The sequence below is a fragment of the Nerophis ophidion genome, linkage group LG02 (assembly GCF_033978795.1).
Source record: "Nerophis ophidion isolate RoL-2023_Sa linkage group LG02, RoL_Noph_v1.0, whole genome shotgun sequence".
Taxonomy (NCBI): Eukaryota; Metazoa; Chordata; class Actinopteri; order Syngnathiformes; family Syngnathidae; genus Nerophis; species Nerophis ophidion.
The window spans coordinates 74,665,928-74,688,427 of record NC_084612.1 but is presented as its reverse complement, the minus strand read 5'-3'; the positions used below and the strand labels follow the sequence as shown (position 1 = coordinate 74,688,427).

Sequence of the window (22,500 nt, the reverse complement as noted above, 5' to 3'; positions counted from 1 at the left end):
GATGTGGCGCTCCACATAAAATGATCTGGCGGACCACATAAAATAATGTAGCAAACGACATAAAATGATGTGGCGGGCCACATAAAATGATCTGGCGGACCACATAAAATAATGTAGCAAACGACATAAAATGATCTGGCGGACCACATAAAATGATGTAGCAAACGACATAAAATGATGTGGCGCTCCACATAAAATGATCTGGCGGACCACATAAAATAATGTAGCAAACGACATAAAATGATGTGGCGCTCCACATAAAATGATCTGGCGGACCACATAAAATAATGTAGCAAACGACATAAAATGATGTGGCGGGCCACATAAAATGATCTGGCGGACCACATAAAATAATGTAGCAAACGACATAAAATGATCTGGCGGACCACATAAAATGATGTAGCAAACGACATAAAATGATGTGGCGGGTCATATAAAATGATGTGGCGGGCCACGTAAAATGACGTGGCGGAAAAATGATGTGGCGCTCCACATAAAATGATGTGGCGGACCACATAAAATGATGTAGTAAACGACATAAAATTATGTGGCGGGCAACATAAAATTATGTGGCGGGCCACATAAAATGATGTAGCGGGCAACATAAAATGATGTAGCAAACGACATAAAATGATGTGGCGGGCCACATAAAATGATGTGGCGCTCCACATAAAATGATCTGGCGGACCACACAAAATGATGTAGCAAACGACATAAAATGATGTGGCGGGCCATATAAAATGATGTAGCAAACGACATAAAATGATGTGGCGGGCCATATAAAATGATGTGGCAGGCCACATAAAATGACGTGGCGGAAAATGATGTGGCCCTCCACATAAAATGATGTGGCGGACCACACAAAATGATGTAGCAAACGACATAAAATGATGTGGTGGGCCATATAAAATGATGTGGCAGGCCACATAAAATGACGTGGCGGAAAATGATGTGGCGCTCCACATAAAATGATGTGGCGGACCACATAAAATGATGTAGCAAACGACATAAAATTATGTGGCGGGCAACATAAAATTATGTGGCGGGCCACATAAAATGATGTAGCGGGCAACATAAAATGATATGGCGGAAAATTATGTGGCGCTTCACATAAAATGATGTGGCGCTCCACGTAAAATGATGTAGCAAACGACATAAAACGATGTGGCGGACCACATAAAATGATGTAGCAAACGACATAAAATGATGTGGCGGACCACATAAAATGATTAGATTAGATTAGATAGTACTTTATTTATTCCGTCAGGTGAGTTCCTTCAGGAAAATTACAATTTTCAGCACAATCCCATTCAAGATCAGACAAACATTACAGGGAGACAGAACAGGATCGCTGACGGGTCTGCCGGCTTCCAGCGCCCCTTACAAAAAAGATGACATACAGGTAAACAAGATTAAAATAAAATAAAAAAATCGGTCTTAGCCTAGGCCCTGGAGTGGGGGTGCAGACTGAGGCCAAGGGAAAAGAACAACTCATAGCCATAGTACACATCCCTCTTACATGTGTGTAAGAGGGAAACATCAAACATCAAAGAACACAGAGGACATTAAAGACATTAAAGCAGCAGATACAACCAGACACTTCTACATACAGCTATGAATAAAAAGTAAAAGAAACATATCCACTGTGGTGGCCTCTGCGGAGTTCCACGCCATCGTCCGCTGGGGAGGAGGGAGCATGGCCAGAGACAGAAGCAGATCCAACAAAGCAACCAAGACAGCAGACTCCACTCTCGGCCAGTGTCCAGTCCGCATGGATGAGCGAGGATACGTCCAAGGTGACTGAGGTGTCCGACACCTGCTCACCCAGCCAAGACACCGCGGAGCCTCTCCGTCCCAGCGCTCAGTGCTAGCTCCGCAGCCCTGTCCCTTCATCCGCATCTCCTCCAGTCCCTCCAAACAGACTCCGGTGTGGCAGACACCCAGCAGCTGGTCTCCATGGCCAAAAGGGACCCGGGAGGCAGATCCAGAAGTCCACAAAAAAAGCACCACAGAGGTCACGAAAGTGACACCCCTTGTCACACAGTCCCAAAGGGTCCCGGACCAAAATGCAAAAAAATATAATAACACATGAAAACAAGAGGGAAACACAAAAGGATGATACAAGAGCACAGAGCTCCTGCCTACAGCAGCCACTACAGCAGCGCCATCTTGGAAAAAAAAATAAATAAAAAAATAAATAAAATGTATGTATGTATGTATGTAAAAATGATGTAGCAAACGACATAAAATGATGTGCCAGACCACATGAAACAATAAGGCAGACCGCATAAATGACGTGGCGGACCACATAAAATTACGTGGCGCTCCACATAAAATGATGTAGCGGACCACATAAAATGATGTAGCAAACGACATAAAATGATGTAGCAAATGACATAAAATGATGTGGCGGACCACATGAAACAATAAGGCAGACCACATAAATGATGTGGCGGACCAATTTTCATTGCTGTTCATTGCTTTTGTGTGTGTTGATGTTTAAGGATCTAGAACAAGTTATAAAATATGTGTAAACATGAAATATATGCAGTAAATAAATATATACACAGAACATATATACATATATACATATATATATATATATATATATATATATATATAAATTGGTACACGTGAAGCCGACGGAATTTGAGCGTCGCCTAAAGATGTATAAAATTGGGTACCCATCCCTCGTGGCTGAAAAAGTTACTTCAAGTGTGGGTAAATGTCTTACCGAGACAAAGCGGCCCCCAGTACTGCGGGCAGCACAGTGGGTGCATATAACTCTTCACACAAAGATGACGACATCCGTCCAGCGCCGTCTCCCTGCCGCCGATCTGCACCACATAGCTGCAGAAAGCGGCGTGTGTTAAGAGAAGTGGCCTCCATCACACCTGCGAACACGGGCCCATGAGCGCTCGCCGACTCGTACCTGCAGTTGGTGGTGCCAACCTTGCTGAAGCCGTGCGGGCAGCTGCTGGTGGCCACGGCGGCGCAGGACGTACAGGAAGTGTAGGCGTCGCTTCTCTGCGAGATGTCACAGCGACCGGGGGGAGGAGTCTGAACAAGGAGGGTGTTAGAAATGGCAGTAAGAAAACAACAACATTCATCTTCATCAAAGTAAAGTCGTTGGTGGCGTAGGTGGAGCAGTATCAGGGTCAGTAGAAGCAGCAGGAATAAGCAAGAACAGCAACAAGCAGCAGGAATAAGCAAGAACAGCAACAAGCAGCGGGAATAAGCAGGAACAGCAACAAGCAGCGGGAATAAGCAGGAACAGTAACAAGCAGCAGGGATAAGCAGGAACAGTAACAAGCAGCGGGAATAAGCAGGAACAGCAACAAGCAGCGGGAATAAGCCGGAACAGCAACAAGCAGCGGGAATAAGCAGGAACAGTAACAAGCAGCAGTAATAAGCAGGAACAGTACCAAGCAGCAGGAATAAGCAGGAACAGCAACAGGCAGCAAGAATAAGCAGGAACAATAACAAGCAGCAGGAATAAGCAAGAACAGTAACGGGCAGCAAGAATAAGCAGGAACAGTAACAAGCAGCAGGAATAAGCAGGAGCAGTAACAACCAGCAGGACTAAGAAGGAACAGTAACAAGCAGCAGGAATAAGCAGGAACAGTAACAAGCAGCAGGAATAAGCAGGAACAGCAACAGGCAGCAGGAATAAGCAGGAACAATAACAAAGAGCAGGAATAAGCAGGAACAGCAACGGGCAGCAAGAATAAGCAGGAACAGTAACAAGCAGCAGGAATAAGCAGGAGCAGTAACAACCAGCAGGAATAAGCAGGAGCAGTAACAAGCAGCAGGAATAAGAAGGAACAGTAACAAGCAGCAGGAATAAGCAGGAACCGCAACGAGCAGCAGGAATAATCAGGAACCCGCAACAAGCAGCGGGAATAATCAGGAACAGTAACAAGCAGCAGGAATAAGAAGGAACAGTAACAAGCAGCAGGAATAAGCAGGAACAGTACCAAGCAGCAGGAATAAGCAGGAACAGCAACAGGCAGCAAGAATAAGCAGGAACAATAACAAGCAGCAGGAATAAGCAGGAACAGCAACGGGCAACAAGAATAAGCAGGAACCGTAACAAGCAGCAGGAATAAGCAGGAGCAGTAACAAGCAGCAGGAATAGGCAGGAACAGTAACAAGCAGCAGGAATAAGAAGGAACAGTAACAAGCAGCAGGAATAAGCAGGAACCGCAACAAGCAGCAGGAATAATCAGGAACCCGCAACAAGCAGCGGGAATAATCAGGAACAGTAACAAGCAGCAGGAATAAGCAGGAACAGTAACAAGCAGCGGGAATTAGCGGGAACATTAACAAGCAGCAGGAATAAGCAGGAACAGTAACAAGCAGCAGGAATAAGCAGGAACAGTAACAAGCAGCAGGAATAAGCAGGAACAGTAACAAGCAGCAGGAATAAGCAGGAACAGTAACAAGCAGCAGGAATAAGCAGGAACAGTAACAAGCAGCAGGAATAAGCAGGAACAGTAACAAGCAGCAGGAATAAGCAGGAACAGCAACAAGCAGCAGAATGTAGATGACAAGAACTAGAAAGGTTAGGAAGCAGAGAGAGACAGCTGGAGCCAGCAAACAAAGCTACGGTACGAGGATACCAAGAAGCAGCAACAGGATTAATAGAAGCTGGAAACAAATCAACTGCTAATTAGGGTTGAATTCGAAATGTTCACGAAATCCAAGACTTTTAAATCAGGGGTTCTTAACCTTTTTGACCTTGGGGCCCAACTTTGCCACCACAGAGGGGCTCGCCCAGCAGGCACAAGACGTTGGTACCACGTTGATCATACATACTTGTCTTACAAAACTGACTTTGAAACAACGTTTGCAAAAAAGTTCTATTTTTAAATTGAGGCAACGTTGATGTCTGATGTTAGAGCCATGTTGTTTAGTTCGGAAATGACTAAATTCAAAGGTCAAATCAACGTCACAACCTGACATTTGTCAAAGCGTGGATCTTGGGGTTTGTTTTCCCGGAAGGCAAAGGAAAGTTGGCGTGGGCAAGACGTGAATGTAAGTACATATTTATTAATAACACTAACAAACTACAAAAAGGAAGCAAACAAAAGGCACGCACAATGGCGGAGAACAAACGTGACTAATGACAACAAAAGACTAGCATAAAGCCAATAAACTATGAACATGAAACAAAAATACTTACTGTGGCATGGCATGAAGCATGAACTATAATCAACAGGAATCTCATGGGTAGCGGATGGATAGATAGAAAGGATAATGTCACCAGGACGAACAACAGAAACAGACCGGCTTAAATAGCAGTGACATGATCAGTGAAAACAGGTGCGTGACTCCACAGGTGAAAACTAATGGGTTGCTATGGTGACAAGACAAACAAAAGTGCACAAATAGTCCAAAAACAAAACCGAACATGACTAAAACAAAACATGATCAAACGGACATGACAACATTGATTACATGTTGTTACAATGTTATGTTTGTGTTGTAGAATATTGTTCGGAAAATGACCAAAATTCGATGGTCAAATCGACGTCAGAAACCAACATTGATTGAACGTTGTCAAAAAGCATGTTGTTTCAACGTTGTGTTGAAGAATTTTGGTTGGGAAAAGACCACATTTTAATGGTCAAATAAACGTCAGAACCCAACATTGAATAAACAGTATGAAGAAGCATGTTTTTTCAACGTTGTATTTGTGTTGTAGATTATTGGTTGAGGAAATGACCAAATTTAAATTACCAAATTCAAACGGTCAAATCAACGTCAGAACTCAACATTCATCAAACGTTGTGAAAAAGCATGTTGTTTCAACGTTGTATTTGTGTTGTAGAATATTGGTCGGGAAATGACCAAATTCCAATGGTCAAATCAACGTCAGAACCTGACAATGATTAAATGTCATTAAAATAGATTAACTCGCTGGAATAAAAAAGACAATATAACATACATCCATAAACGTGGACGCATGTGAAAAAGTGCAACATTTTTATCCGTACATACAGTAATCTATTTATATATATATTTATATATTATTTATATTTATTTATTTAATTACATATGCACCTTTTTGCTTTTTTTTTATCCTGCACTACCAATGTTGTTCTAATCTGTGCTGTAAAGTTCAAATTTGAATGACAACAAAAAGGAAGTCTAAGTCTCTGAGTCCAAGTCTAAAAAGCATGTTGTTTCAAGGTTGTATTTGTGTTGTAGAATATGGGTTAGGAAATGACCAAATTTCAATGGTCAAATCAACGTCAGAACCCAACATTGATTGAACGTTGTCACAAAGCATATTGTCTCAACGTTATGGTTGTGTTGTAGAATTTTGGTTGGGAAATGACCAAATTTCAATGGTAAATCAACGTCAGAACCCAACATTGATTGAACGTTGTCAAAAAGCACGTTGCTTCAACGTATTTGTGTTGTAGAATATTGGTTGGAAGATGACCAGATTTTAATGATCAAATCAACGTCACAACCTAACATTGAATAAACGTTGAAAAGCAAGTTGTTTCAACGTTGTATTTGTGTTGTAGAATATTGGTTGAGGAAATTACCAGACTTCAATGGTCAAATAAACGTCAGAACCCAACATTGATTAAACGTTGTCACAAAGCATATTGTCTCAACGTTATGGTTGTGTTGTAGAATTTTGGTTGGGAAATGACCAAATTTCAATGGTAAATCAACGTCAGAACCCAACATTGATTGAACGTTGTCAAAAAGCACGTTGTTTCAACGTATTTGTGTTGTAGAATATTGATTGGAAGATGACTAGATTTTAATGATCAAATCAACGTCACAACCTAACATTGAATAAACGTTGAAAAGCATGTTGTTTTGACGTTGTATTTGTGTTGTAGAATATTGGTTGAGGAAATGACCAGATTTCAATGGTCAAATAAACGTCAGAACCCAACATTGATTGAACGTTGTCACAAAGCATATTGTCTCAACGTTATGGTTGTGTTGTAGAATTTTGGTTGGGAAATGACCAAATTTCAATGGTAAATCAACGTCAGAACCCAACATTGATTGAACGTTGTCACAAAGCATATTGTCTCAACTTTATGGTTGTATTGTAGAATTTTGGTTGGGAAATGACCAAATTTCAATGGTCAAATCAATGTCAGAACCCAACATTGATTGAACGTTGTCAAAAAGCACGTTGCTTCAACGTATTTGTGTTGTAGAATATTGGTTGGAAGATGACCAGATTTTAATGATCAAATCAACGTCACAACCTAACATTGAATAAACGTTGAAAAGCATGTTGTTTCAACGTTGTATTTGTGTTGTAGAATATTGGTTTAGGAAATGACCAAACTTCAATGGTCAAATAAACGTCAGAACCCAACATTGATTGAACGTTGTCACAAATCATATTGTCTCAATGTTATGGTTGTGTTGTAGAATTTTGGTTGGGAAATGACCAGATTTCAATGGTCAAATAAACGTCAGAACCCAACATTGATTGAACGTTGTCAAAACGCACGTTGTTTCAACGTATTTGTGTTGTAGAATATTGGTTGGAAGATGACTAGATTTTAATGATCAAATCAACGTCACAACCTAACATTGAATAAACGTTGAAAAGCATGTTGTTTCGACGTTGTATTTGTGGTGTAGAATATTGGTTGAGGAAATGACCAAATTTCAATGGTCAAATCAACATCAGAATCCAACATTGAATAAACGTTGTCAAAAAGCATGTTGTTTCAACGTTGTATTTGTATTGTAGAATATTCCCAAAGGGAAAAGCGGTAGAAAATGGATGGATGGATGGATGGATGGATGAGTAGGACCCTTTTGGATCCCCGATAATTTTTTGTGTGATTTGTTTTTAAGTGTCATTGCTAAAAAAAAAATTAAAAAAAAGGAATTAAAATCAATGTTGTTATGAGTTATTGACCTTTTTAAGGCTCCAATTATTGTATAATCTCAAATATTCCACTTAAAAATGTTATTGGGTAAAAATATTACATATTTTGTATTTTTTCCATAAAAAAACAGGGTTTTCTTTGACAAAAAGAGCATACAACTTAAATCTTTAAAAATGTATATTGACAGATGGACCTAATGTTGATCTAGAGATTTAAACCTTAATAATAATAAAAATAATAATACTGAATAATGACACATTTTTTTTTATATTTTTTTGACCAAAACCCTTTAGGGTCCCCGGGATCAAGCCTGAGTGGAGGCCCAAATGTATATTTTTTTTGTACATATATTGTAGTGGTTTTTAACATAAAAAATATCAAAATGGCCCCCACTTGCGTTGATTTTTCAGTGTGTGGCCCTAAGTGGAAAAAGTTTGGACACCCCTGATTAAGGATCTGAAGGTGCCTGAAGTGATCACTTTGGGGAAATTTCAGTCCATTTTAAAAGATCAGGAAACCAGTTGTATTGGACACTGAACTTTTTTGAAAATTGTTTTTGTTGACTCATTTTATTTTTTACTTATTGCATGTTTTTATGTTTCTGTTGTAAGTAATTTATCTTTAGTGTGGGGCTGCTCCTGTGTTTTTGGTGGTTGCTATCTTTTTTTATGAAACCTATTTTTGTTGCCCTATTGCAAGAGATTTTAATCCCAATGAGTTTTATCTGATTGAATAAAGGAAAAAGAACACATGAACGGAGTACCAGGATCAACAGAAGTAGCAGTAACAGCGCCAGGGTAACATGGTAACAAAACCAGAACAAGTACAGTACTGTCTCGGGGAATAGAATTAAATTGTCTGTATTCATAATATAGCTGTCACATTCACCCATTCATACGCACACGGATGGCAGAAGCTGCCATACAAGGCGCTGACCACGGCCTATCAGGAGCAAGGTGGGTGAAGTGTCTTGCCAAGGACACAAAGGCCGTGACCAGGGTGGCGGAAAACGGATATGAACCAGGAAACCTCAAGTTGCTGGCATTGCCGCTCTACTATCGAAGCTAAACCGTCCCTAACGGCAGGAATGGCAGTAACAGCAACAGAATCAGAGAAATACCAGTAACAGGAGCAGAACACATACTAACATGGGCAATAGAAGTAACAGCACCAGAGAAGTAACAGTAACACGATTAGCAGATGTACTAACATGGGCAATAGAAGTATCAGAATCAGAGAAGTATAGCAGTAACAAGATTAGCAGTAGTACTATCATGGGCAATAGAAGTAACAGGATCAGAAAAGTACCAGTAACAGGAGCAGAAGACGTACTAACATGGGCAATAGAAGTAACAGGAACAGAGAAGTACCAGTAACAGGATTAGCAGAAGTACTAACATAGGTAATAGAAGTAACAGGATCAGTAGCAGTAACAGGATTAGCATAAGTACTAACATGGGCAATAGAAGTAACAGGAACAGAGAAGTAGCAGTAACAGATTCAGCAGAAGTACTAACATGGGCAATAGAAGTAAGAGGGACCAGAGAAGTAGCAGTAACAGGATCAGAAAAGTACCAGTAACAGGAGCAGAAGACGTACTAACATGGGCAATAGAAGTAACAGGATCAAAGAAGTACCAGTAACAGGATTAGCTGAAGTACTAACATGGGCAATAGAAGTAACATAATCAGAGAAGTATAGCAGTAACAGAATTAGCAGAAGTACTATCATGGGCAATAGAAGTAACAGGATCAGAAAAGTACCAGTAACAGGAGCAGAAGACAAACTAACATGGGCAAGAGAAGTAACAGCAACAGGATCAGAAGAAACAGTAACAGGATCAGCAGAAGTACTAACTTGGGCAATAGAAGTAACAAGACAAGAGAAGTAGCAGTAACAGGATCAGCAGAAGTACGAACAGGGGCAATAGAAGTAACAGGATCAGCAGAAGTACGAACATGGGCAATAGAAGTAACAGGACCAGAGATGTAGCAGTAACAGGATCAGCAGAAGCAGTAACAAGATCAGCAGAAGTACTAACTTGGGCAATAGAAGTAACAAGACAAGAGAAGTAGCAGTAACAGATTCAGCAGAAGTACGAACAGGGGCAATAGAAGTAACAGGATCAGAGAAGTAGCAGTAACAGGATCAGCAGAAGTACGAACATGGGCAATAGAAGTAAAAGGACCAGAGATGTAGCAGTAACAGGATCAGCAGAAGCAGTAACAAGATCAGCAGAAGTACTAACTTGGGCAATAGTTGTAACAGGAACAGAGAAGTAGCAGTAACAGGATCAGCAGAAGTACTAACATGGGCAATAGAAGTAACAGGAACAGGAACAGAAGAAGCAGCTGCAGCTGTTCAATCAATCAATCAATAGCCTTTATTTAACCAGGTAAAAAACTCCATGAGATTAAAATCAATTTTCTCAGATTGACCTAGCTAGGCAGGCACATACTACAGGTAAAAATAGAACTTACCAAAAACATTGACTTCAAAACATGTAAAATGTTTCAATAAAATAATTTAAAAACAAGTAAAGTGAGGTACACCCTTTAACGACAAACTGGACCCATCGGCGTGCTGAGATGCACCAATCCTGTGGAGTCTGTCCGCCAAAATGATACGGTCGATAGCAAAGGTAACAGGAACAAATCCAAGAGCATCAGGGGGGGCCAAAGTAAAGAAAAGTTCAGGTTTGGATCCGATTTAATAATTTCAATGTGAGATTTAAAAGATTTGTCTGCATTTAGCGCTAGTCTAACCTGAGTCAGCCGGCACTGAACAACATCAAAAGCAGACTGCTGGAGCTACAATACAGTGTACCACATCAAAATGGAACGCAGCATTCGACACTTTATCACAGAGATTATGAACATAGATGGAAAATAACAACGGACCAGTTATGGAACCCTGAGGTACACCCTTTAACCACGAAGAGCAAACTGGACCCATCGGCGTGCTGAGATACGCCAATCCTGTGGAGTCTGTCCGCCAAAATCATACGGTCGATTGCAACAGTAACAGGAGCAGTTCCAAGAGTATCGGGGGGGGGCCAAGTAAAGAAAAGTTCATGTTTGGATCCGATTTAATCATTTCAATGTGAGATTTATAAGATTCCTCTGCGTTTAGCGCGAGTCTAACCTGAGTCAGCCGGCACTGAACAACATCAAAAGCAGACAGGAGGGCCAAAGTAAAGAAAAGTTCATGTTTGGATCCGATTTAATCATTTCAATGTGAGATTTATAAGATTCCTCTGCGTTTAGCGCTAGTCTAACCTGAGTCAGCCGGCACTGAACAACATCAAAAGCAGACAGGAGGGCCAAAGTAAAGAAACGTTCATGTTTGGATCCGATTTAATAATTTCAATGTGAGATTTAAAAGATTCCTCTGAGTTCAGCGCGAGTCTAACCTGAGTCAGCCGGCACTGAACAACATCAAAAGCAGACAGGAGGGCCAAAGTAAAGAAAAGTTCATGTTTGGATCCGATTTAATAATTTCAATGTGAGATTTAAAAGATTCCTCTGCGTTTAGCGCTAGTCTAACCTGAGTCAGCCGGCACTGAACAACATCAAAAGCAGACAGGAGGGCCAAAGTAAAGAAAAGTTCATGTTTGGATCCGATTTAATCATTTCAATGTGAGATTTAAAAGATTCCTCTGCGTTTAGCGCGAGTCTAACCTGAGTCAGCCGGCACTGAACAACATCAAAAGCAGACAAGAGGGCCAAAGTAAAGAAAAGTTCATGTTTGGATCCGATTTAATCATTTCAATGTGAGATTTAAAAGATTCCTCTGCGTTTAGCGCGAGTCTAACCTGAGTCAGCCGGCACTGAACAACATCAAAAGCAGACAAGAGGGCCAAAGTAAAGAAAAGTTCATGTTTGGATCTGATTTAATCATTTCAATGTGAGATTTAAAAGATTCCTCTGCGTTTAGCGCGAGTCTAACCTGAGTCAGCCGGCACTGAACAACATCAAAAGCAGACAAGAGGGCCAAAGTAAAGAAAAGTTCATGTTTGGATCCGATTTAATAATTTCAATGTGAGATTTATAAGATTCCTCTGCGTTTAGCGCTAGTCTAACCTGAGTCAGCCCGGCACTGAACAACATCAAAAGCAGACAGGAGGGCCAAAGTAAAGAAAAGTTCATGTTTGGATCCGATTTAATAATTTCAATGTGAGATTTAAAAGATTCCTCTGCATTTAGCGCTAGTCTAACCTGAGTCAGCCGGCACTGAACAACATCAAAAGCAGACAGGAGGGCCAAAGTAAAGAAAAGTTCATGTTTGGATCTACTTTAATCATTTTTTTGTTGTACTTGAAGAGACCTTTAAGGTTAATGTTAGCATGTACAAACCCTGTTTACATGTGAGTTTGGAAATTGTGTTAGATGTAAATATAAATAGAATACAATGATTTGCAAATCCTTTTCAACCCATATTTAATTGAATGCACTACAAAGACAATATATTTCATGTTCAAACATAAACTTTTTTTTTTTTGCAAATAATAATTAACGTGCTGCAGCCATTAAATAATTAATTTAATGGCTGCAACACGTGCCAAAGTAGTTGGGAAAGTGAAGTGAATTATATTTATATAGCGCTTTTCTCAAGTGACTCAAAGCGCTTTACATGGTGAATCCCAATATCTAAGTTACATTTAAACCAGTGTGGGTGGCACTGGGAGCAGGTGGGTAAAGTGTCTTGCCCAAGGACACAACGGCAGTGACTAGGATGGCACAAGTGGGAATCGAACCTGCAACCCTCAAGTTGCTGACACGGCCACTCTACCAACTGAGCTATGCCGCCCCCAATTTGAAATGTGGACTCGTCAGACCACAGAACACTTTTCCACTTTGCATCAGTCCATCTTAGATGATCTCGGGCCCAGAGAAGCCGGCGGCGTTTCTGGATGTTGTTGATAAATGGCTTTTTCTTTTGCATGGTAGAGCGTTAACTTGCACTTAACAGATGTAGCGACCAACTGTATTTAGTGACAGTGGTTTTCTGAAGTGTTCCTGAGCCCATGTGGTGATATCCTTTAGAGATTGAAGTCGATTTTTGATACAGTGCCGTCTGAGGGATCGGAAATGTTGGTTTCCAGCCATGCCGCTTACGTGGAGTGATTTCTCCAGATTCTCTGAAACTTTTGATGATATTATGGAGCGTAGATGTTGAAATCCCTAATTTTCTTGCAATTGCACTTTGAGAAACGTTGTTCTTAAACTGTTTGACTATTTGCTCACGCAGTTGTGGACAAAGGGGTGTACCTCGCCCCATCCTTTCTTGTGAAAGACTGAGCATTTTTTGGGGGGAAGCTGTTTTTATACCCAATCATGGCACCCACCTGTTCCCAATTAGCCTGCACACCTGTGGGGTGTTCCAAATAAGTGTTTGATGAGCATTCCTCAACTTTATCAGTATTTATTGCCACCTTTCCCAACTTCTTTGTCACGTGTTGCTTGCATCAAATTCTAGTTTGAACATCAAATATGTTGTCTTTGTAGCATATTCAACTGAATATGGCTTGAAAAGGATTTGCAAATCATTGTATTCTGTTTATATTTACATCTAACACAATTTCCCAACTCATATGGAAACGGGGTTTGTACTTTGGTGTGTGTGTGTGTGTGTGTGTGTGTGTTACCTGTTGTTGCAGTGAAGTTTGCAGGCAGACAAGCAGCAGTAGCAGCAGCATGGTTGGCTGTCACATCCACAGCACAAATGGAAGCCCAGTCAGAAGACAAGCTGATCCATTCAAAGAAAGGCCAGAACAAAACCAAAGAAATAAAAAATTAACTGAAGCCGATGGGAGTTGTTTGGATCTGTTGCGATAAAAGCGACAAAGTGCAAGCAGGCTGTCCAGTCAGGCAGAAGGAGGCTGCTGCCCTTTCCTTTTCTAATCAAGGAAGAGAAGGGAAAAAGCTAACAACAGAAAGTGGCAGCGACAAGAACCTCCCAGCAGAGATCTTTCTCCTCCTCTTCCTGCTGCTGCTGCTGCTGCTGCTGCAGACCTCCAGCAGGACCGCCGCTGACCCCCGCACCTTTGAGGCCTTTTCTGACACCTTGCATAGGCTCCCTCTTACGAAGGACACAAACAGAATATCAAATTATTGAGGTATGGTTGCCCACTTCCTGTACACAATAAAAGACACTAATAAGAGTCTGTAAAGCATTTACTTACATTAGTGGCAGACAACATAAATGATGTGGCGGACCACATATATGATGTGGCGGACCACATAAATGATGTGGCGGACCACATAAAATGTTGTGGCAGACAACATAAAATGATGTTGCGGACCACATAAATGATGTGGCGGACCACATAAATGATGTGGCGGACAACATAAATGATGTGGCGGACCACGTAAAATGTTGTGGCGGACCACATAAAAAGATGTTGCGGACCACATAAAAAGATGTTGCGGACCACATAAATGATGTGGCGGACCACGTAAAATGTTGTGGCGGACCACATAAAAAGATGTTGCGGACCACATAAAAAGATGTTGCGGACCACATAAATGATGTGGCGGACCACATAAATGATGTGGCGGACCACGTAAAATGTTGTGGCGGACCACATAAAATTATGTTGCGGACCACATAAAATGATGTTGCGGACCACATATATGATGTGGCGGACCACATAAAATGTTGTGGCGGACCACATAAAATGATGTTGCGGACCACATAAAATGATGTTGCGGACCACATAAATGATGTGGCGGACCACATAAAATGTTGTGGCGGACCACAAAAAATGTTGTGGCGGACCACATAAATGATGTGGCGGACCACATACATTTGATGTGGCGGACCTTTTTCCATTTTTCTTAAATTTTTGGAAAAGCTCCTGAGAGCCACTAGGGCGGCGATAAAGAGCCACATGCGGCTCTAAAGCCGGGGGTTGCCGACCCCGATACATATATATATATATATATATCCATCCATTTTCTACCGCTTATTCCCTTTTTTGGGGGTCGCGGGAGGCGCTGGCGCCTATCTCAGCTACAATCGGGCGGAAGGCGGGGTACACCCTGGACAAGTCGCCACCTCATCGCAGGGCCAACACAGATAGACAGACAACATTTGCACACTAGGGACCATTTAGTGTTGCCAATCAACCTATCCCCAGGTGCATGTCTTTGGAGGTGGGAGGAGCCTATCCCCAGGTGCATGTCTTTGGAGGTGGGGGGGGCCTATCCCCAGGTGCATGTCTTTGGAGGTGGGAGGGGCCTATCCCCAGGTGCATGTCTTTGGAGGTGGGAGGGGCCTATCACCAGGTGCATGTCTTTGGAGGTGGGAGGGGCTTATCGCCAGGTGCATGCCTTTGGAGGTGGGAGGGGCCTATACCCTGGTGCATGTCTTTGGAGATGGGAGGAGCCTATCCCCAGGTGCATGTCTTTGGAGGTGGGAAGGGCCTATCCCCAGGTGCATGTCTTTGGAGGTGGGAGGGGCTTATCGCCAGGTGCATGCCTTTGGAGGTGGGAGGGGCCTATCCCCAGGTGCCTGTCTTTGGAGGTGGGTGGGGCCTATTCCTAGGAGCATGTCTTTAGAGGTGGGAGGAGCCTATTCCTAGGAGCATGTCTTTAGAGGTTGGAGGGGCCTATCCTCAGGTGCATGTCTTTGGAGGTGGGAGGGGCCTATCCCCAGGTGCATGTCTTTGGAGGTGGGAGGGGCCTATCCCCAGGTGCCTGTCTTTGGAGGTGGGAGGGGCCTATTCCTAGGAGCATGTCTTTAGAGGTTGGAGGGGCCTATCCCCAGGTGGATGTCTTTGGAGGTGGGAGGGGCCTATCCCCAGGTGCATGTCTTTGGTGGTGGGAGGGGCCTATCCCCAGGTGCATGTCTTTGGAGGTGGGAGGAAGCCGGAGTACTCGGAGGTGATAGTTGTAGTATTTGAGAAAATACTCAAAATGGTAGAGTCATGTTCTAGTTAGCTTGAGTTAGCTCATGTGGCTAACACCAAGCCCTAGCTAAAGTTAACTTCATTGACAAAAAAGGTTAAAAAGCTTTTAAAAGTGACCACGATACCATTTTTGTGTGATAATTTTATTTGAGGAATACTCCAATAAAATGGTAGAGTCATGTTCTATTTAAATCGGGTTAGCTTATGCGGCTAACACACCGACCCAGCTAAATTTAGCAGGCGTTGCCCGAAAGGTTAAAATCTTTTAAAAGTCACTAATATAGTTATGTTTTTTAGGTGGTACTTGGTAAAAAAAATAAGTTAGACAGTCACTGGTCGAGCTAAACTTTTCCAATGTTAGCGAGGAGCTGCTGTTTGTTGTAATTCAGTGCCAAATAAAAGAAGAGAAGAGTTTAGATCACCAACCTTTTTGAAAGCAAGAGCTACTTCTTGGGTACTGATTAATGTGAAGGGCTACCAGTTTGATACACACTTAAATACATTGCCAGAAATAACCAATTTGCTCAATTAACTTTAATAAATACATCTATATATCGATATATATATATATATATATATATATCGATATATATATATATATATATATATATATATATATATATATATATATATATATATATATATATATATATATATATATATATATATAAAATGGGTATTTCTGTCTGTGATTCCGTCGTACATTTTTTTTCCTTTTACCGAATGTTTTTTGTAGAGAATAAATGATGAAAAAAACACTTAATTGAACGGTTTAAAAGAGGAGAAAACACAAAAAAAATGAACATTTAATTTTGAAGCATAGTTTATCTTAATTTTTGACAACATTCAACCGAAAAAAAATGAATAGAAAAACTAGCTAATTTGAATGTTTTTGAAAAAATTTAAAAAATAATTTATGAAACATCATTAGTAATTTTTCCTGATTAAGATTAATTTTACAATTTTGATGACATGTTTTAAATAGGTTAAAATCCAATCTGCACTTTGTTAGAATATATAACAAATTGGACCAAACTATATTTCTAACAAAGACAAATCATTATTTCTTCTAGAAATTCAAAAGACTTTGCAATAAGATTTAAATTTGATTCTAAAGATTTTCTAGATTTGCCAGAACAATTTTTGGGAATTTTAATCATAATCAGTTCGAAGAAATATTTCACAAATATTCGTCGAAAAACCAGAAGCTAAAATGAAGAATTAAATTAAAATGCATTTATTATTCTTTACAATAACTTTTTTATTTACTTGCGCATTAATTTAAATTGTCAGGGAAGAGGAGGAAGAAATTTAAAAGATAAAAAAATATATGTGTTTAAAAAACCTAAAATCATTTTTAAGGTTGTATTTTTTCTCTAAAATTGTCTTTCTGAAAGTTATAAGAAGCAAAGTTAAAAAAATAAATGAATTTATTTAAACAAGTGAAGACCAAGTCTTTCAAATATTTTCTTGGATTTTCAAATTCTATTTGAGTTTTGTCTCTCTTAGAATTAAAAATGTCCAGCAAAGCGAGACCAGCTTGCTAGTAAATAAATACAATTTAAAAAATAGAGGCAGCTCACTGGTAAGTGCTGCTATTTGAGCTATTTTTAGAACGGGCGACTCATCTGGTCCTTACGGGCGACCTGGTGCCCGCGGGCCCCGCGTTGGTGACGCCTGCTGTATCGTGATGTTGTTGTCATGTGAAGAGCGAAGGAAGGTAAGATGATTTAAAAAGGGCTGAGGTAAGAATTATTTAATGGGGCTGAGAGAGAGATTGTGAGAAACACTTCTTTCCTGCCAGGAAGTTTAGGGCGGATTTCCCTTCACCCGAGTCCCGGCGGGCCCTCCGAAAAATTGGGACGGACTTCCTGGTCAGCTGACACAACGCCAGCCGAAAGCGAGGAGTGTGAAAGCACTTCCTTTCCTCTTTTTAACGCGCTTTAACTTGACCGGCAGCAGAGACGGAGGGGTGGGGGGTGGGATCAGGGGTCAGGGGTCAGGCGGGACAATAGCAGGAAGTGCTGACGGTGAATACTTTAAATACTTTTCTACCGTCGCTTGGATGCAGAGAAGCAGCGCTGATGTGGCCATGCCGCAGCCCAGCACCTGGACATAGGTCACATGTACCAAGCTGAGGTACAGGTGCCACCAGTGGGACCACCTCAGCAAATATTCAAACACGGTGTTACTGTTCAAACTGTGTGTAAAGTTACAGTGGCCAAAAAATATTGAATATATTTAAATAAAACCTCTGCTTTGTTTTTAATGAATACTTCGGCCCACTGCGCTACTGTATTTTAGTGTAGGTCATTATGGGGGTACTTGGAGAGCAGTGTCTTCTGAGGTGGTATTTGGCGGAAAAAAGTTACATACATACATACACACATATATATATATATATATATAGACATATACATATACATATACATATACATACATACATACATATATATATATACCCAGGATGGACCGCTCACCTGTGTATCAGTTGGGGACATCTCTACGCTGCTCATCCGACCCCGCTTGGGATGGTTTCCTGTGGACGGGTCTCTCGCTGCTGTCTTGGATCCGCTTTGAACTGAACTCTCGCGACTGTGTTGGAGCCACTATGGATTGAACTTTCACAGTATCATGTTAGACCCGCTCGACATCCATTGCTTTCGGTCATTGCCCACATTTGAGGTCCTCTCCAAGGTTTCTCATAGTCAGCATTGTCACTGGCGTCCCACTGGGTGTGAGTTTTCCTTGCCCTTATGTGGGTTCTTCCGAGGATGTCGTAGTCGTAATGGTTTGTACAGTCCTTTGAGACATTTGTGATTTAGGGCTATATAAACATTGATTGATATACATACATACATACATACATACATACATACATACATACATATACATACATATACAGTACAAGATGGCGGCGCCCGGACGGGCTGCGCACTCGAGGAGCTCCTGCTAAAGATGGAACATTTGGCAGAAATACCGGACAATTCCACAAACTTAATGGCTGGCTCACATCGTGGTCACTCCGTGATCACGTACGACCGCCAGACACTTCTGGATGTGGACACATCGGGCCGTTTTGGACCGATAGACACTTGCGTGCTAGACTTGCTAACTAGCACGGGAATACATCGGCGGCTACATCCAGCGGCCTGTGAAGCAGCGGAGTCTAGTAGCAGCGGGGGCCGTCTACGGAGCAGACGCCAGCGGTGTGATCGGAAACGCGGATGCCGAGCGGGGCTAAAAACAAAGCAGAAGGCTAATCCCCACAGAACACCACTTTCCTCCATCCCGAAGACGGATTTAGATGGAAAATGCGAGACTACTGGTCTGGGTAAGGAGTCAGTTAAATTAGAACAAGTTTTTTCTGCTTTGAGTGTTTCAGAGTTGGACATGTGTTTTACTGAGGTGGCTAACTATGATGCGTGCAGTTTATCAAAGCAACAAACAAACAATCGGAAAATCCCCGTTACTGAGGTGGCTAACCATGATGCGTGCAGTTTATCAAAGCAACAATCAAACAATCGGAAAATTCCTGTCGTATCAATTCCTAGATATGGTCGTAACTATACTAAATGCACTGGGCATAATAAACACAACATTATTAATATTGCTACTACGGATAATTTGATCAAAAACTCCCTAAAACAGCCCACTACCTATAATATAGGTTTTTTAAACATAAGATCATTGTCTCCTAAAACGTTGTTAGTTAATGATATTATCAGAGACAACAATCTTAACGTCATCGGTCTCAGCGAAACCTGGCTTAAACCAAACGACTTTTTTGCGCTAAATGAGGCATGTCCTCCTAACTTTACACATGCGCATATTGCCCGTCCGCTCAAAAGGGGTGGGGGGGTCGCACTAATATACAACGAAAACTTTAACCTTAGTCCTAACATAAATAATAAATATAAATCGTTTGAGGTGCTTACTATGAGGTCTGTCACACCGCTGCCTCTACACCTGGCTGTTATCTACCGCCCCCCAGGGCCCTATTCGGACTTTATTAATGAATTCTCAGAGTTCGTTGCTGATCTAGTGACACACGCCGATAATATAATCATAATGGGGGACTTTAATATCCATATGAATACCCCATCGGACCCACCGTGCGTAGCGCTCCAGACTGTAATTGATAGCTGTGGTCTCACACAAATAATAAATGAACCCACGCATCGCAACGGTAATACGATAGACCTAGTGCTTGTCAGGGGCATCAACGTTTCCAAAGTTAGGATACTCCCGTATACTAAAGTATTGTCCGATCATTACCTTATAAAATTCGAGGTTCAGACGCATGTTCGTCAAACTAATAATAATAATAACTGCTATAGCAGCCGCAACATTAATACAGCCACAACGACAACTCTTGCTGACCTACTGCCCTCGGTAATGGCACCATTCCCAAAGTATGTGGCTCTATTGATAACCTCACTAACAACTTTAACGACGCCCTGCGCGAAACCATTGATAACATAGCACCGCTAAAGTTAAAAAAGGCTCCAAAAAAGCGCACCCCGTGGTTTACAGAAGACACTAGAGCTCAGAAATTATTATGTAGAAAGCTGGAACGCAAATGGCGCACGACTAAACTTGAGGTGCACCATCAAACATGGAGTGATGGTTTAATAACTTATAAACGCATGCTTACCTTAGCTAAAGCTAAATATTACTCAAATCTCATCCACCGTAATAAAAACGATCCTAAATTTTTGTTTAGTACGGTAGCATCGCTAACCCAACAAGGGACTCCTTCCAGTAGCTCAACCCACTCAGCTGATGACTTTATGCAATTCTTTAGTAAGAAAATTGAAGTCATTAGAAAGGAGATTAAAGACAATGCGTCCCAGCTACAACGGGGTTCTATTAACACTGACACGATTGTATATACGGCGGATACTGCCCTCCAAAATACTTTCTCTCGTTTTGAGGAAATAACATTAGAGGAATTGTTACAACGTGTAAATGGAATAAAACAGACAACATGTTTACTTGACCCTCTTCCTGGGAAACTGATCAAGGAGCTCTTTGTATTATTAGGTCCATCAGTGCTAAATATTATAAACTTATCACTCTCCTCGGGCACTGTTCCCCTAGCATTCAAAAAAGCGGTTATTCATCCTCTTCTTAAAAGACCTAACCTCGATCCTGACCTCATGGTAAACTACCGACCGGTGTCTCACCTTCCCTTTATTTCAAAAATCCTTGAAAAAATTGTTGCGGAGCAGTTAAATGAACACTTAGCGTCTAACAATCTATGTGAAACCTTTCAATCCGGTTTCAGGGCAAATCACTCCACGGAGACAGCCCTCGCAAAAATGACTAATGATCTATTGCTAACGATGGATTCTGATGCGTCATCTATGTTGCTGCTCCTCGATCTTAGCGCTGCTTTCGATACCGTCGATCATAATATTTTATTAGAACGTATCAAAACACGAATTGGTATGTCAGACTTAGCCCTGTCTTGGTTTAACTCTTATCTTACTGATAGGATGCAGTGTGTCTCCCATAACAATGTGACCTCGGACTACGTTAAGGTAACGTGTGGAGTTCCCCAGGGTTCGGTCCTTGGCCCTGCACTCTTCAGCATCTACATGCTGCCGCTAGGTGACATCATACGCAAATACGGTATTAGCTTTCACTGTTATGCTGATGACACCCAACTCTACATGCCCCTAAAGCTGACCAACACGCCGGATTGTAGTCAGCTGGAGGCGTGTCTTAATGAAATTAAACAATGGATGTCCGCTAACTTTTTGCAACTCAACGCCAAAAAAACGGAAATGCTGATTATCGGTCCTGCTAGACACCGAACTCTATTTAATAATACAACTCTAACATTTGACAACCAAACAATTAAACAAGGCGACACGGTAAAGAATCTGGGTGTTATCTTCGACCCAACTCTCTCCTTTGAGGCACACATTAAAAGCGTTACTAAAACGGCCTTCTTTCATCTCCGTAATATCGCTAAAATTCGCTCCATTCTGTCCACTAAAGACGCTGAGATCATTATCCATGCGTTTGTTACGTCTCGCCTCGACTACTGTAACGTATTATTTTCGGGTCTCCCCATGTCTAGCATTAAAAGATTACAGTTGGTACAAAATGCGGCTGCTAGACTTTTGACAAGAACAAGAAAGTTTGATCACATTACGCCTGTACTGGCTCACCTGCACTGGCTTCCTGTGCACTTAAGATGTGACTTTAAGGTTTTACTACTTACGTATAAAATACTACACGGTCTAGCTCCATCTTATCTTGCCGATTGTATTGTACCATATGTCCCGGCAAGAAATCTGCGTTCAAAGGACTCCGGCTTATTAGTGATTCCCAAAGCCCAAAAAAAGTCTGCGGGCTATAGAGCATTTTCCGTTCGGGCTCCAGTACTCTGGAATGCCCTCCCGGTAACAGTTCGCGATGCCACCTCAGTAGAAGCATTTAAGTCTCACCTTAAAACTCATTTGTATACTCTAGCCTTTAAATAGACTCCCTTTTTAGACCAGTTGATCTGCCGTTTCTTTTCTTTTTCTTCTATGTCCCACTCTCCCGTGTGGAGGGGGTCCGGTCCGATCCGGTGGCCATGTACTGCTCGCCTGTGTATCGGCTGGGGACATCTCTGCGCTGCTGGTCCGCCTACGCTTGGGATGGTTTCCTGCTGGCTCCGCTGTGAACGGGACTCTCGCTGCTGTG

The 22,500-nt window shown here is 41.5% G+C and overlaps 2 protein-coding genes across 2 annotated transcripts in view; one reads left to right on the top strand and one right to left on the bottom strand.

Moving 5' to 3' along the window:
- The window catches only part of stab1 (stabilin 1), a 132,499-nt gene extending 118,679 nt beyond the window's left edge, over positions 1-13,820 (bottom strand). The window contains exons 1-3 of the mRNA XM_061890936.1: positions 13,534-13,820; positions 2,933-3,060; positions 2,735-2,850 (exon numbers count right to left, since the gene is read on the bottom strand). Of these exons, the coding sequence (XP_061746920.1) occupies positions 2,735-2,850; positions 2,933-3,060; positions 13,534-13,584 (295 nt within the window). The 5' untranslated portion in view covers positions 13,585-13,820. The remainder of the gene's footprint in view (positions 1-2,734; positions 2,851-2,932; positions 3,061-13,533) is intronic.
- A 4,893-nt stretch (positions 13,821-18,713) lies between these two features.
- LOC133535200 (uncharacterized) lies at positions 18,714-20,317 on the top strand. The gene has a single exon (XM_061874794.1). The coding sequence runs from the start codon at positions 18,757-18,759 to the stop codon at positions 20,281-20,283; it is 1,527 nt and encodes a 508-aa protein (XP_061730778.1). The 5' UTR covers positions 18,714-18,756; the 3' UTR covers positions 20,284-20,317.
- The last annotated feature ends 2,183 nt before the right edge of the window (positions 20,318-22,500 follow it).